A 17,892-nucleotide genomic window follows, 5' to 3' on the forward strand; every position below is an offset into this window, starting at 1 on the left:
AAGAGCTCTCGACTCTAGATATATATTAATATTTTCCAGGAAGCTTTTGAAAAATACCAACACCTAACCCAGACCAGCTGAGTGGGAATCCTGGGGATGGAGCCACACACAGGTGTGTTTTGTAAAGCACTCGCATGACTCTAAAGTGCAGCCAAGGCCACAGGTCACGTCCTAGGAGGCACTGAAGAGTCCCAAAGTAGGTCGAGTTGGAAGATCTCAGGTTCTGGAAGCTGACGAGCCTGGTTCAGATCCTGACTCCACTACTCACTAAATCTAAGAAGCTCAACATAGACTTAAGTGTCCTAGGCTTCATTTCTTTATTTGGAAAGACTCAGTGAGGGCAACTTCTTGGTAAAATAAGAAAAGGGATGTATACCTGGCCCCCAATCCAAGCACACTTTCCTCCCTTTGGTTATAATTCATTAATGGTGAAGTGATGTTTTATCCCTCTTCCAAGAATTTCGCCTTGGACCACTGTATATAATAGCAAGTGACAGGTGTAGATTGCTTTCTCTATCTGCTTTGTTTTTCCTCTAGAAAAAGTGAAAGTGAAGTCGCTCAGTCATGTCCGACTCTTTGTCACCCCCATGGACTATAGCCTACCATGCTCCTCCGTCCATGGAATTTTCCAGGCAAGAGTACTGGAGTGGGTTGCCATTTCCTTCTCCAGAGGATCTTTCCCACCCAGGGATCGAACCCAGGTCTCCCACATTATAGGCAGAGGCTTTACCTTCTGAACCACCAGGGGAGCCTTAAGCTTTAAAACTATTTGGTATCTGGGAGGGAATACTGCTGCCCAGGTGGCGCTAGTGGTAAAGAACCCACCTGCCAATGCAAGAGACACAGTTTCGATCCCTAGGTCAGGAAGATCCCCTGGAGGAAGGGATGGCAACCCACTCCAATATTCTTGCCTGGGAAATCCATGGACAGAGGAGCCTGGTGGGCTACAGCACTTGGGGCCACAAAGGACACGACTGAGCGACTTGGCACTCCCGCGTGCGTGCAGGGAATACTCATGTGGCTCTCCTGTTTCCATTCCTCCAGCTGCCACGGAAGTGTCCTTTTCATTTGACGTCGGGAACGGGCCAGTGGAGATGGTGGTGAGGTCGCCCACCCCACTCAATGATGACCAGTGGCACCGGGTCACCGCGGAGAGGAACGTCAAGCAGGCCAGCCTGCAGGTGGACCGGCTGCCGCAGCAGGTCCGCAAGGCCCCAACGGAGGGCCACACCCGCCTGGAGCTCTACAGCCAGCTGTTTGTGGGTGAGTGAGGGACACACCGCTCACCTTGGGGAGAGGAGAACCGCCTACAGAGGCTCTGATGGAGATTTTTCTAAAAGTGCCTTTGCCTCTTGTGGGCTCCTCTGAGACAATGGGAGACAAGGGACAGGACGCAGGAGCCCTCAATCTGGTGTCACTCTGCTTTCTGGAAGTCACAGTCCTCATCTACAAGATGATAGGGTGGCTAGGGTTTCTCTGAGGTCCCTGATCTGTGCAGTTTTAGGTTTATAGTTTTAGACCTTCATTGAAGTCGTTACAGTCCATAGAGTCAAAGCTGTGATCTTTCCAATAGTCGTGTATGGATGTGAGAGTTGGACCATGAAGAAAGCTGGCCACCGAAGAATTGATGCTTTCAAAGTATGGTGCTGGAGAAGATTCTTGAGAGTCCCTTGGACTGCAAGGAGATACAACCAGTCCATCCTAAAGGAGATCAACCCTGAATTTTCATTGGAAGGACTGATGCTAAACTGAAGCTCCAGTACTTTGACCACTTGAGGCTAACAGATGACTCATTGGAAAAGACCCTGAAGCCGGGAAAGATTGAAGTCAAAAGGAGAAGAGGACAGCAGAGGAGGAGATGGTTGGATGGCATCACCGACTCAATAGACATGAATTTGGGCAAAGTCCGGGAGATAGTGAGGGACAGGGAGACCTGGTTTGCTGCATTCCATGGGATCGCAAAGAGTTGGACATGACTTAGCAACTGAACAACAACAATTCCTTAATGATTTAGAGCACTCATAACTGTGTAAAAGGAAGGATGGACAAAAGGGGAGGAGTGATGTAATGGCCTCCCTAAGTTCAGGTTTGCTTGAAATGAGAAGTAAAATCCACTCCATTGTCTGCCCAGCCTCAGAGTTCTAGGCAGAGGGAGATGGAGCCTTCTCCTTACATAGCATCTTCCCACAGAGGAAAGAGATCAACACCGAGAAGAAACTCAACCAGAGCAAAAAGTAAAGTACCCTTTGCAGGAAGTGGCTCCAGCCCCACAGTCTGGGCTCTGCTTCTGACACTTTCTAACTGAACCTAACATTATTTCCAAGCTATAACACCTGTGTCCATGGTTAGTGAGATCTTAAATTTTATTTTCCAGAATACTAATACTTTAGGCAATTTGCTAATCTTCCTCTGTTGATTGCAAAGAAAGCAAGTTTAAAGGACTCCGCGGCTGCCATGCCACCTTAGACCTCCCCCCTGGGTGTGTGGGTGTTTGCTGGTCAAGTCAGTCGGCTGTGGTGGTCTCAGACCCAGTAAGGCAGAGGTGACCTGCCACCGGGGCTCTTAGGCAGTGGAGGTCGGAGGCCCCACGGTGTCATTCATAATTACGGTGGGATGCTTGAAGAATGTTAGAACCCACAAGAAGACAGGTGAAAGTAGGTGTCCACTCCTTGGTGGAACATTGGTAAACTGGAAAAGTGTGAGCTTAGTCAGTCAGCTCTGGAAGTAAGACTGACTTGAGAACAAGCCATTTGAATTTTTTTATTGTGGTAAAAGTCACATAATATAAAATATACTATTTTAACCATATTTAACTGCACAGTTCAGTGGCGCTAAGTGCATTCACATTGTTGTACAATTCTCACCATCATCCATCTTCTGAACTCTTCACCCTCCGAAACTGAAACTCTGTGCCCATTAAAGTAACTCTCCATCCCCCCTCCCCACCCCACTCCCAGCCCCTGGCATCTACCAATGTGCTTTCTGACTCTATGAATTTGACTGTTCTAGGCACCTTATATAAGCAAAATCAAACAGTATTTGTCTGCATCTACCGTGTACTGGAATGCATTTTTTATTAGCATTGGAATGCATTTTAAGGTTAACTTAATATATGTCCTACAAACAGGTTGGACCTCTGTCTTCTTTTACCCCTGTGCTTTATAGTTGGTTCTCATTAATTATCTATTTTATCCATAATAGTGACTTAGCAGCAGCAGCAGCAGCAGTGTATATATACGGGCTTCCCAGGTGGCCCAGTGGTAAAGAATCCACCTGCCAAGCAGGAGACACAAGAGATGAGGGCTTGGTCCCTGAATCGGGAAGATCTCTTGGAGTAGGAAATGGCAACACAATCTATATGTCAGTCCCAATCTCCCAATTCATCCAACCCTCTTCCCCTGCGTGGTGTCTATATATTTGTTCTCTATGTTTGTGTCTCTATTTCTGCTTTGCAAATAGGTTCATCCGTACTGTTTTTTCTAAATTCCACATATATGCATTAATATAATTAAATGCCAGGTCCACAAATTCCTGCTGAACACTGTGAGCAAATCTCCCCTTATCAATACCCCTTGGCCAGATCACGTAGATGTAAGTCTCTTCCTAAACCCTGCTCATCCCAGGCATGCTGGGTAGATTCTACTTGGTTGTCATTATAACAGATGACCCTAATTGACCCAGGTTCTCATTTTTCTGAGATAACTTTGGATGCAGAGGTCCAATTTTACTTTTATCTCTTTCTGTCTACTGACTATAGTTATTTCCAACATTTTTGGAGACTAAGCAAAATTGTAAAATGAAGAAGGTAGGGAGAGTATTTATTATGGCCTTGGAAAGAATTTTGATTCATTTCAATGAGATGACCAGAGACGGCTTATAAAAAGAGCAGAGGAGAGGACTGAGGTCAGAATTCAACAGAATACTTAAGTGTAAGGGACAGACAGAAAAACAGCATCTCAGGAAGAAGAGTGAGGAGGGACGAAAAGAGCAAGCAAGGAAAAGCCAGGAGAGCGGCTGTCACAGGGGGAGAGAGTTTCATGACATGGTTTGCTTATTACTGACAAATCATACCAAGTGCCATGTGTGAAATAAGGCTAAGAAAATATTCTTTGAGTTTAGCAATTATGAAACCACTGTTGACCTTGGAGAGAAAAAAGGTTCACAGAAGTGTGCTGATGTGATGAGTCAGCAAGTTCCTTTCACTTGATGAGGAAGAGAAAGGTCCCCTGCCCCCGTTTCTAATTTCCTGCTATCTGAGATGTGGACGTGAGTCTCATCACCAAGACACACGCTGTTTGAGCCGGTATGAGAAATGCTCTTCGAGCCAGTATAAAAAACATCTTCTGCAATAGAAGTCTACCCCAGGGGACGTGGGAGGGGGCTTGTTTTCAGAAAATAACAAATTCAACAGCTATGAAATTCTGGAGCCAGTTACCCCAAGACTATTCAATAGGGATTCAGATAACCGGAAGCGGTTCTCAGTTCAGCTCTAATAACAAGAGTTATCACTTTTCCTCTTTTTCATCTAATAAAAATCTCCTTTTCCACCCAATCAAGGTGGTGTATTTGCTGCTTTCCAAACTTTCTTCTAACTTTAACCATTTAAGATTATGTGTTAAGAAGTGGTTTGAAAAGGTCTGAGTTGCCAATCACTCATAACATAACTGAGAAAGCTTCATAACTGAGTTGTGATCACTCATAACAACCCCAACTCTGCCACTTAGCATCCGGAGACCACTGACAAGTTAGCCAGTATTTCCATCAGACAGGAAGATAGTTCCTGCGTGTCAGGTGAGATGAGCCCGTGCATGCTAAGCGCGCCATGGCGTACCCGGCTCAGAGCCAGCACTCATTAACTGGGAGATGTCTCACCACCCTTCCCTTGACCTTTTATTCCCTTAGCTTTCTCCTTCCACTGTGTCACGTTCACCCCCTCCTACAGAACTCGCTTCCAACTGGCTTGTTTCTTCCCATCCCAAATGCTCACCTGGGATCTCTTCAGCCCGCCAGCCCTGAAGTAAAGTTCATGGGCTAGATGCCCCTTGATATCCAAAATCAGTCTTCAGCCGCTCCGCTCACCTGCTACAGTGGCCACAGAGCAGCTAGCCAGGGCGCAGGAATTTTATCACCAAGATGGTGAGTGAACATCCCCCTGCCAACATCACCCAGCAACACTGTCTTCAGCAGAGACATGACCGGAGCTGACCGAGGGCTTCTAGAGGTGGGCAGGCATAAAGCTCAGCCTAGAGCTAAAACAGACCCAGGGTCGTTCTTGGCTTTGGACCCAGAGTGGACTCCCAGGATGCCCACCCTCCACCCGCTGCCTTTGTTAACCAGAGCCGGGCTCCGGTCTCCTCTTCCACTGAAAAAATGAGGACACAGTTCTCATCACCCCACCGGTAAGAGGTAACTAGAAGGTGCCATGAAAAGCCGGTTAACACAAGTCGTTTGGAAGTTATGGGAATCCAGCTATGATGGTGGTTTAGTGAAAAGGTCATTTTAAAATGAAAAGTGACACAGGGAAGAGAAGAGCGGTTGCTGGGATTTGTCTGAAAAGCACCGGAAACTTTCTCGTGTCTTTGGTCCACAATGAGCGAGTAGCCTGAAATGCATTCCCACGTAGTCTGCAGAGGCCTGTGAACCACGAGAGGCTCAGACCTGCAACCTCCATGCAGCCACAGGTCAGATTTTACCCAGTGGGTGGAGAAGAGCAGACACACTCGAGGTCATTATCTAAGTACAAACAACACCAGGCTGCATTGAGCCCAGGTTGGCAGAGAGACCTGCCAGTGAGTCCAGAGTCCTGGCCGCCGAAGCTGCAGCGGCTGGGCTGGAAGGGAACAGGGGTCTGGCGGACCCTCAGCCTGGAGCCCAGCAGCCGGCCTGGGGCAGGGTCAGCGTGAGCCTTCGGGGACAGGCAAACGGGCTCACTGGGATCGGCGGGGCTGGTGCAGGAGTATGCAACAAAATCCACCCAGGCCAGAGTGTGGGACTGTGCTCGGCAGTGGTTTAAGGAGAAGGCCAGCTTTCAGGAGAGCTGGAGGCTCCAGGGGGATGTCAAGCTGCTCCTAAGGACTCCTTGAGTAAGATGGTTGGTGGTGGTGGTTTAGTCGCTAAGTTGTGTCCAACTCTTGCGACCACCTGGACTGTAGCCTGCCAGGCTCCTCTGTCCATGGTTAGGTCCTCTTAACTGTGACAGATGTTCGGACCCAACTCACTTGACTCTGACCTCTTCTGATATCTCTCTGGAAGATAAAGGGGGCCAAGCCTTTTGTGCAAGAAGTCACCCTGAAAGAGGCTGGGAAATAGTCCTCCATCCTTCAGGATCCTCTGTGCTGCCCGGGGGCCTGGCCCGCGTGGATGGGAGAAGCACCATCTTTGGGAGGAAGTCCCGGCCATGGGAGCAGGAGGCCTGTAGCCACCTCTTCCTCTGCCAGACAGTGTGTCCATCAGGAAAATTTTCTCCTGAGTGACAGCTTGAGTTTATGGCAGAGTCGAGGTCTGTTAGATGGACTCATAAGCAAAGGGGACCAGCGTGCAAGGACCATTCTCTGGGCTACACTTGGCGAGCAGCCCTGGACAACTGCCCACGCCCCTGAACCCAACAGTGTGGCTGGTTCGGTCAGCTGCTCCTCACATCCTCAGCATTTCAGACTCATGGCCGTCTGAAACTGGCAAGGTGACTGAGGGAGTAAAGAGAAAATCAACATTTGTATGCAAGGGAAAAAAATGTAATTGAGTGCATGAAGTGCACTCAAATCTGTGTATGAATAAAATGGCTCTTTCTAGTATCTGAAAAGTATATGATAAAAAATATACAATCCAGATTGAAGGAATTAAAACACAGGAAAGACGTCAGTTGTTCCCATTTCCCGCAAATTCGAATCCATAGCAGCAACATAACAAACTGGCAAAGATGTCCCAGGTGATACTTAGGCCAAGTGCTCACATGCTTTATTTACGTCGATTAATCCACCTTAGAACCTTAAAAGTAGGTACCGTTTTCTTTTCACAGTGAAGAAATTAATGCTAGAGGTTAGTTACCAGCCCAAGGTCAGGCAGCTGGTAAGAGACAAGAAATGGAATTTGATCCCAGGTTTTCCCAGTAGTCATGTGTGGATGTGAGAGTTGAACCATAAAGGAGGCTGAGCGCTGAAGAATTGGTGCTTTCAAATTGTGGTGCTGGAGAAGACTCTGACAGTCCCTGGGACAGCAAGATCAAACCAGTCAACCCTAAAGAAATGAACCCTGAATATTCATTGGAAGGACTGATGCTGAAGCTGAAGCTCCAATACTCTGGCCACCTGATGTTAACAGACAACTCATTGGAAAAGACCCTGATGCTGGGACAGATTGAAGGCAGAGGAGAGGGGGCGACAGAGGATGAAATCGTTGGTTGGCTTCACTGGCTCGATGGACATGAGTTTGAGCAAACTCTTGGAGGTAGTGTAGGACAGGGAAGCCTGGCGTGCTGCAGTGCCTGGGGTTGCAAAGAATCAGACACGACTCAAAGAACTTAGCATGCACACACATCTCAAAGGAGCAGAGAAAGAATAAATGCTCTAAGAATAGGAGCACAGGGTCTATGGTCAGAAGAAACATATCTGAAGTTGAACCAAGCTGAGGAGAATGTTAAGGCCATCTTGATCATCTCCACTGTAAATCCCTCATCTGGGGAGCGACTCTGGCCCATCATGTATTTGGAAAAGTGTGATGGCTTTGGAGCACTGCCTTCAGCTCTGGTTGCAGTCACAGCTGACCACAGTGCCTGGGAGAACCAGCCCCCAAAATCTTGCACCCCCAGATGATAGCTGTACCCCACCATGAAATGCAGCTGTCAGTCACAGGGCCTGTGGTAGGAGACTCAGCATTCAGGCGGGACTCCAGTCAGTGGGCTTGAATCAGCCCTCGCAGGTGGTCTGTGGGTCACATTCAAGTCTCAGAAGCAAAGATCAAGGCAGGCAGGCACTCACCATCTGACACATGCACAAACGGCTTGGATGAACAAGAGAATTTTATGCCGAAGCACTGATGGCAGGGGACGAACAAGATGACTTACTTGAGAGTCTCTCTGATACAGAAATAAGCTGCTTTTCTCTCTATCTCTTTTGGTAAACCCTTTACGAAGGTGGGCAGAGTCAACACGGAGCTCTCTAGAGCTGTGTCCAGAACACGACCGTCTGGCTTCCTCCAGGCTCTCAGGAGCAGCTCACATGCCCTTCTTCCTGACATACATTCTTTTCTTGGAGTCCATGGCACGTGGCATCCACTTTCCCTCGACCTCACTGGCCACAACTCAAGTCTATCCTATGAGTTCTTTCTCTCTCACTAAATGTTGGCACATCAGACTCAGAAGCTTCTTCCCCAGCCATCCGTTTCCCTGGGTGATCTCATCCAGTCCAATGGCTCTGATACTACTTAGGCACCAGTAACTCTGAAATGAGCATATTAAAAAGCAGAGACATCACTTTGCCAACAAAGGTCCATATAGTCAAAGCTATGGTTCTTCCAGTAGGCATGAATGGATGTGAGAGTTGGATCATACAGAAGGCTGAGCACTGAAGAACTGATGCTTTCAAACTGTGGTGCTGGAGAAGACTCTTGAGAGTTCCCTGGACTCAAAGCATATCAAACCAGTGAATCCTAAGGGAAATCAACCCTGAATATTCCATTGGAAGGACTGATGCTAAAGTTGAAGCTCCAGTACTTTGGCTACCTGATGTGAAGAGCTGTCTCAATGGAAAAGACCCTGATGCTGGGAAAGAATGAAGATGGGAGGAGAAGGGGACGACAGAGGATGAGATGGTTGGATGGCATCACTGACCCAATGAACATGAACTTGGGCAAACTCTGGGAGATGGTGAGGGTCAGAGGAGCCTGTGTGTGCTGCAATCCATGGGTTTGCAAAGAGCCAGATATGACTTAGCAACTCTGCAATCAAAAGCTCTAGGCCTCACTCTTCCCGAAAACTCTACATCCAAGTACAAGACTGTCTTGTCAGCAACAGGGGATGTCTGGTGTCATCTCAGAATAAACATGGCAGGGAGAATTCCTGGTACCTGCCCCAAACCTGCTCTTCCACCAGCCTTCCCATCTCAGTAAAGGACATCACCCTCCACCCATTTCTGCTTGAGCCCAAAATTTGGCTTTAGCCTCAGTATCCTTTTTCGCTCTTCACTGCCCATCAATAGTGAGTCTTATGACTGCATCCATCTAGACTGTGCCCCAAATGCATCCACTGCTGTCTCAGGCCACGGGGCCCACTCTTGTTGAAGCCATGCTTGTTTCTTGCTTGGACCAGTCTCCCAACTGGTCTCCAGTTTTGGTATGTTCCTTAAATGCACCAAGCCTATGCCCACTTTAGAGCATTTACACTCCCATTACCTGAAGCTCCTCCCCAGACATCAAAGCTGGCTCCTTTTTTTATTGAAGTAGGGACTTCCCTGGTAGCCCAACTGGTAAAGAATCTGCTTGCCAATGCAGGAGATGGCAAGGGATGCAGGTTTGGTCCCTGGGTCAGGAAGATCACCTGGAGGAGGGCGTGGCAACCCACTCCAGTATTCCTGCCTGGAAAATTCCATGTACAGAGGAACCTGGCAGGCTATAGTTCATGGGGTCACAAACTGTCAGACACAACTGAGCGCACACACACACACACACAGTTGATTTATATTATTATATTAGTTTCAAGTGTATAGCATAGTGGCTCAATGGTTTTTATAAATTATATATTTAAAAATTATTACAAAACAATGGTTATATTTCTCTGTGCTGTACAATATATCCTTATTGCTTACTTATTTTATACATATATTAATAGTAGTTTGTGTCTTTCATTCCCCTGCCCCTATCTTGCCCCTCCCCTCTCCCCATTGGCAACTACTGGTTTGTTCTCTATATTTGAGTCTGTTTCTGTATTGTCATATACATTTATTTGTTTTATTTTTTAGATTCCACTGTAAGTGACAATATACAGTGTTTGTCTTTCTCTGTTTCACTTATTTCACCAAGCCTAATACTCTCTAGGTACATGCATCTTATTGCAAAATCCAGAATTTCATTCTTTTTATGGCTTAGTAATATTCCATTGTGCATATGTACCATATCTTCTTCGTCCATTCATCTGTTGTTGGACACTTAGGATGATTCCATATCTTAAAGACTTGCTCCTTCTTGTCATTCAGTCTCAGCACTGTACCTCCTCAGAGAGGCCTTATCTGACCACCTAATCTAACATAGCCAGTCATTTGCCATTTTACTTTCTCCTTAGAACTTGTGATATTTTTGTTTATTTTTGTGTCCTTCCCCTAGAAGTGAAACTACATGACAAGAGAGACTTAGAAGAACACTGGGGTAGTTGCCCAGTGGATTTGCTGGACCAATAACATGAATGAATAAGCAATTTATATTTTTGTTACTACTCTGAGTTAACAGGCTTCCCTCATAGCTCAGTTGGTAAAGAATCCACCTGCAATGCAGGAGACTCCGGGTTCAATTTCTGGGTTGGGAATATCCCCTGGAGAAGGGATAGGCTACCCACTCCAGTATTCTCAGGCTTCCCTTGTGGCTCAGCTGGTAAAGAATCTGCCTCCAATGCAGGAGACCTGGGTTCGATCCCTGGAAAAGGGAAAGGCTACCCACTCCAGTATTCTGGCCTGGAGAATTCCAGGGACTATACAGTCCATAGGGTCACAAAGAGTTGTACACGACTGAGCAACTTTCACTTTCACTGAGTTAACAGTCACATTGCCATCGCTGGAAATACCTTTTTCCTTGGGTACCACAGACTGAAATCAAGCATGACTGAAGCCTAAAAAAGAGTCACAGAAAAATTCATTTGATGAAAGATAGCATCTCAGATCATTCTAGGCCCTAAATAGAGTTTTCAGTCTCTCTCTCTCTCTCAAATCGAGGTCTCAGATTGCTAGCTGGGACCCTCATAGTTTCTGCCCCTACTCTTAAAATTGATCTCCTGGTTCTCTTCCAAACAGAGGTGAGGAGAGATGTCATAATTAGAAACCACTGACACAGATAAAATAATAAAAGAAAAAGATGTGCTGGATATAATCTAGTTTTAAAAAATCACTAGATGATATCAGTAAACTACCTACAAAACAAACATGCAAGCAAAATACAGAAGCCTTTCCATGGAATGTCACTCCATCACAGCTGTACTCTGCAAGGATTGTCAGCACATTTATTCTTTTCTTAACATGACTGCCTTCACCACACTCTGCCATGAAGTCACATGTGAGGTGTCTGCTCTCTTCTAAGTAAAACAACCCTCTCCCTGCCAACCTCACAGACCAAGGAGAGTCCTTCCCCACTAACAGTCACCATATGCTTTCCTGCTCTTTGTCTTTTAATGGTCAAAACTAATTAACTTTTGCAATCCCAGCTGTCTATTTTACAATTAGAGTTTTAACATATTAAGTGTTTATGATAGACAAAATTTTTACCTTTCTTACATATACTTCCAACATAATGAAATTGACAGTGTGCTTTCAACATCCTGTGAATCTCCAATAGATGGTCTTGTTTTTCAGTCACTCAGTCGTGTCCAACTCTTTGTGACCCCATGAACTGCAGCATGCCAGGCTTTTCTGTCTTCACTATCTCCCAGAGTTTGCTCAAATTCAAGTCCATTGAGTCAGTGATGCCATCCAACCATCTCATCCTCTGTCATCCTCTTCTCTTCCTGCCCTCAATCTTTCCCAGCATCAGGGTCTTTTCCAATAAGTCAGCTTTTCATATCAGGTGGCCAAAGCATTGGAATTTCAGCTTCAGCATCAGACCTTCCAATAAATATTCAGGGTTGATTTCCTTTAGGATTGACTGGTTTGATCTCCTTGCTGTCCAAGGGACTCTCAAGAGTCTTCTTCAGCACCACAATTTAAAAGCATCAATTCTTCAGTGCTCAGCTTTCTTTATGGTTCAACTCTCATATCTGGAAAAACCATAGCTTTGACTATCTGGACCTTTGTCAGCAAAATAATGTCTGCTTTTAATACACTCCCTACCTATTTCCATAGGCACTCAGCTAATTTTCGACAACAGAGATTCCATGTTTAGAAACTTTTAGAGAGAGCTTTTACAGTCAAATGCTCTACTACTGAGCTCTAACCCCTTTAAAGAGAGATTGTGAACCTAAGAAAGCAGCCAAAAGATGCTGAAGCTGAAGCTCCAATACTTAGGCCACCTGATGCGAAGAGCCGACTCATTAGAAAAGACCCTGATGCTGGGAAATATAGAAGGTGATGACATAGACCGAGATGGTTGGATGGCATCACCGACTCAATGGACATGAGTTTGAGCAAGTTCCAGGAGATAGTGAAGGACAAGGAAGCCTAGAGTGCTGCAAAGAGTCAGACACGACTGAATGACTGAACAACAAGAAAGCTGCCAGACCTCCTGTTCGTTCACCTTCCATGTAAAACACCTCATGTTCCACAACAACAAAAGTTTCAAGGATTCTAAGGTCTTTCATTCCAATTTTCTCATAGCTGTTGGAATAGTCCAATTCGGAAAAGATATTTTAATGTAAAGGCATGCATGCATGCTAAGTCGCTTCAGTTGTGTCCAACTCATTGCAACCCTATGGACTGTAGCCGCCAGGGTCCTCTGCCCGTGGGATTCTCCAGGCAAGAATATTGGAGTGGGTTGCCATGCCCTCCTCCAGGGGATCCTCCCAACCCAGGGATCAAACCCAGGTCTCCCGCATTGCAGGCAGATTCTTTACTGTCTGAGCTACCAGGGAAGCCCCACTGTGTGTATATCCAGTCTTTCTTTATTCCATCCCATAGTGATGAATACTTGTTTCCTGAACTCTTTGCTTCTACAAATAACCATTCAGCAAGTCTATTTGTGCATATCCCCTTGTTACCTGTATATGAGGTTTTCTCACGTGAACACACATTCATCTGTGTATGCCCAGGAGAATTACTGAGACGTAGGGTATGTACATACTTAATTTCTCTAAGTACTGCTCGTCTGATCACATTCTGAGTGTAAATGTCAAACTACCATTGGTATTAATAGCTCTGTATTCTTTGAGACTAGTATGTTCATAATCCTTTTGATTTATTGCTCCTCTTACAGGTATGTAATTTCCATCTTTATTCCTTCTGATGTTTTTCATCACACAATTTTATTTCTACTCTTAAATCTACTGTGCAATTCTTCTTGTTGTTAATGTTTGCCTGGTGTTTTTATGTGGGTGTTGGAATCCTTTTACTTAAATGTGTGTCTTAGATAGTATAATGCTGAATCTTTTCTAAATCTAATTTGAGAATCTCTGTCTTTTTATTCATTTATTGTAACTACTGTTATATCAGGGTACACTTTCTGCCACCTTACCCTGCGTTTTCAATTTACAGTGTCTTCTTTGTTTGCTCACCCACCCCACAATCTATTACCTTTCACTGGTTAGTGAAGTGAAAGTCGATCAGTCCTGTCAACTCTTTGCAACCATGGATATACAGTCCATGAAATTCTCCAGGCCAGAATACTGGAGTGGGTAGCCTTTCCCTTCTCCAGGGGATCTTCCCAACCCAGGGATCAAACCCAGGTCTCCTGCATTGCATTCTTTAAAGTTGGATTCTTTACCAACTGAGCTATCAGGTAAACCCTTCACTGGTTAAACTGAATATTATCCTATTGATTTAAAACTTGTATGTTCTATTTTCACTCCTTTGGCAACTATGCCTAACTTCTTAAGACTCACACTTATGTTTTGTCTTGATCATCTACAAACCAAATTGATGTCTCTATTCTGAATGAGACCAAGAACCCTCTGACCTCCTTTGCCACCTCACCACTTGCTATGTTGACATAGCAAGTCTATGGTTTTAATTGCAGAATCTTATGAATATCCTTATTTTAACTGCTTATGAAAAAACATTAATATTTGTGGTTTTCTTTTCACTTTTATTTCCCACACTTGTCTACTCTTGGATTTATTTTTCTTTTTACTCAAGAGCAATTTTTTCTAAAACTTCATAGATGAGTCCTTCAGAGTCTCATATACTGGTGAATGTCTATTTAAATCAACACTGTGAGAATAGTAGTCTGTTGTCTTTTACAGGCAGTGTTGATACTGAGAAATGAGATGTAACTTGCATTCTTTTCCTTTACTATGTCTTAACTTCATTATAACGCATCAGTTCTTAACCTTTTGGGAGCAGTTAGGCACCTTCTATATCTCTCTTCCCAAGGAAATGTTTTCTATGAATAAAAGTCACAGAATTATAAAAGAAACCAATACACTTATCAAAGCATTTAAAACAGCACATTCATTTTACAATAATAATATGTTTGCTCATTACCAGTACTTTAAATAATAGGACGTAGAGTCAGGTCTTATAACTGTTCATAACTCATACTTTCAAATTCATCATGGTCTTTATGATATTTCCAAAAATCTACAACATAGAAAATCTATAATTTTTTGGTTAAAAATAGTGATACAAAAGTAGCTAATGCTACTGTGATTTTTTTCCTACATTTCTAATTGAAGCAAATGCTGAATTTCTTTTAGAGGTTAGTGAAAAATGATCCTGTAAGCAAGCCTTTTCCCATCTGTGTTCTCAAGCCTTCTGGCTCATTTTATGAACAACTGGAGTGGTGGGCCTCTGGTTAAGTGAGAAGTACAGCTGTAGGTGTAGGTGAAAGAGATTTTTTTCTTTTTTTTTTTTTTTTTGTTGAGATTTTTTTCTTAAAAAAAAAAAAAATCTCCGTTCATCACTTCATGGGCTCCTTCATTCTGAAGTCTAATATTGTTTATTCTAGAAAATTTTGGCCCCTTATTTCTTCACATAGTTCCGTCTTGTGTCGTTCTTTTCTCTTCCTCTGAGGTTATTGTCATGTAAATAGTGACACTTCTGCATCCACCCTCCATAACTCTTCTTCCGCTCTTTCACTCTCCTTGTCCTTTACTGTCGACCTCGAGGACTGACTGACCCAGGCTCCCAACCCACTAAAGTGTTCTGCTCTGTCTATCCTGTTCTTCGACAGTTCCGGGTGTTTCGTTCTCAGTACCCCCAGCCACTTCACCTTCGTGAACCTCTTGTCATCGCCCACGTCTCCATCCTGAAGGAATCCTGATGCTCACTTATAGCCGCATCACGTCAGTGCGACGATGATGACGTCAGTGCGACAATGTCGACGTCAGTGCGACGGATGTCAACGTCCGTGTAATGATGACGACGTCAATGCAATGATAACGACGTCTGCTGGGTTAGCTGTCTGTTAGCTGCCTGTCCCAACACAGCTCGTGCTGTTGTCCACCCTGCATAGTGTTTGCCCTCCTCAGGGGTCCTGTCAGCTCACATATGTCCCGCCGAGATTACCGAGTGACTCTTCTGCTCTCGTCGCCCTCGGGGAGAAGCACACTCCTGGGCCCCGAGATGGGCTCCTCGTGCAGAGTCGAGGGTGGGAGGAAACGCCCACCCTGGGATGTAGAGCTGCCCGTGCCCCCCTGTCCCAGCCCCTCCTGTCCCCACCTCCGCGCCTCCCTCACTCCCCACACCCAGCTTCAGAGGGGCTTCCCCCTCCAATGTGCTGCGGCTGACCCTTAAACCAGTGCTGGATCTTCACCTGCTGAACCCATTCTCTCACCGCCCGTTCCCTCACTAATAATGACCAGGTGGATTCTTTACCAACTGAGCTATTGACAGGAAGGTCTCAAAAATAACCCAATCAAATAGCCTTTCCCATTTTCCTCTCCTCCTTGGCCTCTGGTATCATTTAAGACGCATAAGCACACCTTCCAGGCAGCCCTGAACTCAGAACACCTGCGGTTCTGTCCTCAGCCTCTCCAGCTCCCAGCTCCCCTCCCACTCCATCCCAACCCTCGCTTCTTTTTCTGCTGCCTCCCATCTTGGGAGCTCATGCAGCCTGGGAAGTTGGTGATCAGAGCTGTGCTCCTCCCAGATCCATAAATCCAGGCTGGATCTGGGACTGAGGTCTGCAAATGCTTGCTTGGAGCCTGAGAGTGAGACAGGGTGAGCTAACAGCTGTGATTCTTGGCTCTAGATGAAACAGCTCTGTTTCTTGTCTGTGTGTGCGTGAGAGAGAGAGAGAGAACACCCGACTTAAGACCAACAGAAAGAAGATGCTAATTTTGCTCCAAAGATGAGCAGAACTCTCCTGCAGGACACATCACATGAGCCTACGTGCATGCTGATGCTTCAGTCCTGTCTGACTCTTTGTGACCCCATGGACTGTAGCCCACGAGGCTCCTCTGTCCATGGGATTCTCCAGACCAGAATACTGGAGTGGGTTGCCGTGCCCTTTTCCCGGTTATCTTCCCAACCCACCAATGCACACCTTCATTGTCTCTTGCATTGGCAGGTGTGTTCTTTACCACTAGCGCCACCTGGGAAGATATTTGTAAAAGAAATGTTTAGACAGAGTTGTAAGCTAGTGTATTTGAAATTTGGCTTTGTATTGAAGGTTACTGAAGTAACTATTAATAATTTAAAATATAGATTCTGCTGGGATCTGGAGGTTTATCACCAGACCTTCTGTCTGCCCCCACTTCCTCGAGGGACTTGGAATCATAAGACCCACTGCAATGATGGTCCTCTGAAATAGCACTGTCAGACCAAGTGTAGAGAAATAACCAACTTCCCCCCATCAGAAGCCAGAGCTCATCACTGCTCTGATTTTGAAAATGAAATATGAAGCTTTTGCTTCATATGACAAGAAAATATGTGTATATGACTTCAAGGATAGCATGAAGCAAGCGTCTCCTCCTTGTGGCCTAGTGACCAGGTTAAGCATCCATATGTCCAAATTTCTGATTCTGAACTCTGAGTGTTACATTCCCCTTCAAGCTTCAGCCATCCCAGAACAGTACTCTGTCAAGGGTAGATGATTTATCTCAGATAGTAATCATTCTGTTAGCATTTCCCATACCTAAGCACAGCAATGCCTAGAAACTTGTTAAAAAGCTGGAGAGGAGTCCCTTATGATGCAAGCCCAAAATCAAGATGTAGCTATAGCATTGCAAGAGCACTGACTTACCCAGGGAACTCTACTCAATACTCTGTAGTGACCTATATGGGAAAAGAATCTAAAAAAGAGTGTATATATGGATCAGTTGTACATATACATATGTGGACACCACAAACTAACACAATGTTGTAAATCAACTATACTAAAAAAAAAAAAAAATTTTTTTTTAAAGAGTGCTGACTTAATAGCTAGAAAGCCCAGGGGTGAACTATGGCCTCTTACTAACTGGGTGCTTGTGTGCATGCTAAGTCAATTCATTTCTGTCTGATCTGACTCTGCAGCTGTATGGATTGTGACCTGCCGGGCTCCTCTGTCCATGGGGATTTTCCAGGCAAGAATACTGGAGTGGGTTGCCATGCCCTCCTCCAGGGGATCTTCTTGACCCAGGGATCAGACTCACATCTCTTACACCTATGTAACTCTGGGCAACTCCATTCTCTTGGTCTCAGTTTCCTTACCTGTAAAATAAAAATGATAATATTAATTCTCTTTGAGAGTGATCACAAAAATGTAAAGTTTGAAACAGTACCTGGAAAAGCTAGCATTCAATTAATATCAGTTTTTTAAATAGCTAATACTTTAGCATCCTTGCCCTGCCACCATGGCCTCTGGAATGAATAAGGACCGCTTAGCACCATCCCCATCAGAGAACAATTCACATTCAGATGCATATGAGTGCCCTCTGCTCCCAGAAACCCAGTTATCTTCTCCATCTCGATTTTGAAGTTTTCTTCTAGTTTAAATACTTTGGATTCACCTATTTTGCATGTCCTCCACTTAGAGGACATAGGAAATTCATGCAGTGATAATGAACTTTAAAAAGATGCATCCTATTGAATGATGTTACAAATGAGAACTCAGGAGCATTATCTGAAG

General features: G+C 45.0%; 1 protein-coding gene across 1 annotated transcript in view; it reads left to right on the forward strand.

Annotated features, from left to right (window-relative positions):
• CNTNAP2 (contactin associated protein 2) overlaps window positions 1-17,892 on the forward strand; it is a 2,213,955-nt gene that overhangs the window by 1,963,341 nt on the left and 232,722 nt on the right. The window contains exon 18 of the mRNA XM_061165994.1: window positions 1,045-1,263. Coding sequence (XP_061021977.1) covers window positions 1,045-1,263 — 219 coding nt within the window. The remainder of the gene's footprint in view (window positions 1-1,044; window positions 1,264-17,892) is intronic.

The sequence above is a fragment of the Dama dama genome, chromosome 18 (assembly GCF_033118175.1).
Source record: "Dama dama isolate Ldn47 chromosome 18, ASM3311817v1, whole genome shotgun sequence".
Lineage (NCBI taxonomy): Eukaryota > Metazoa > Chordata > Mammalia > Artiodactyla > Cervidae > Dama > Dama dama.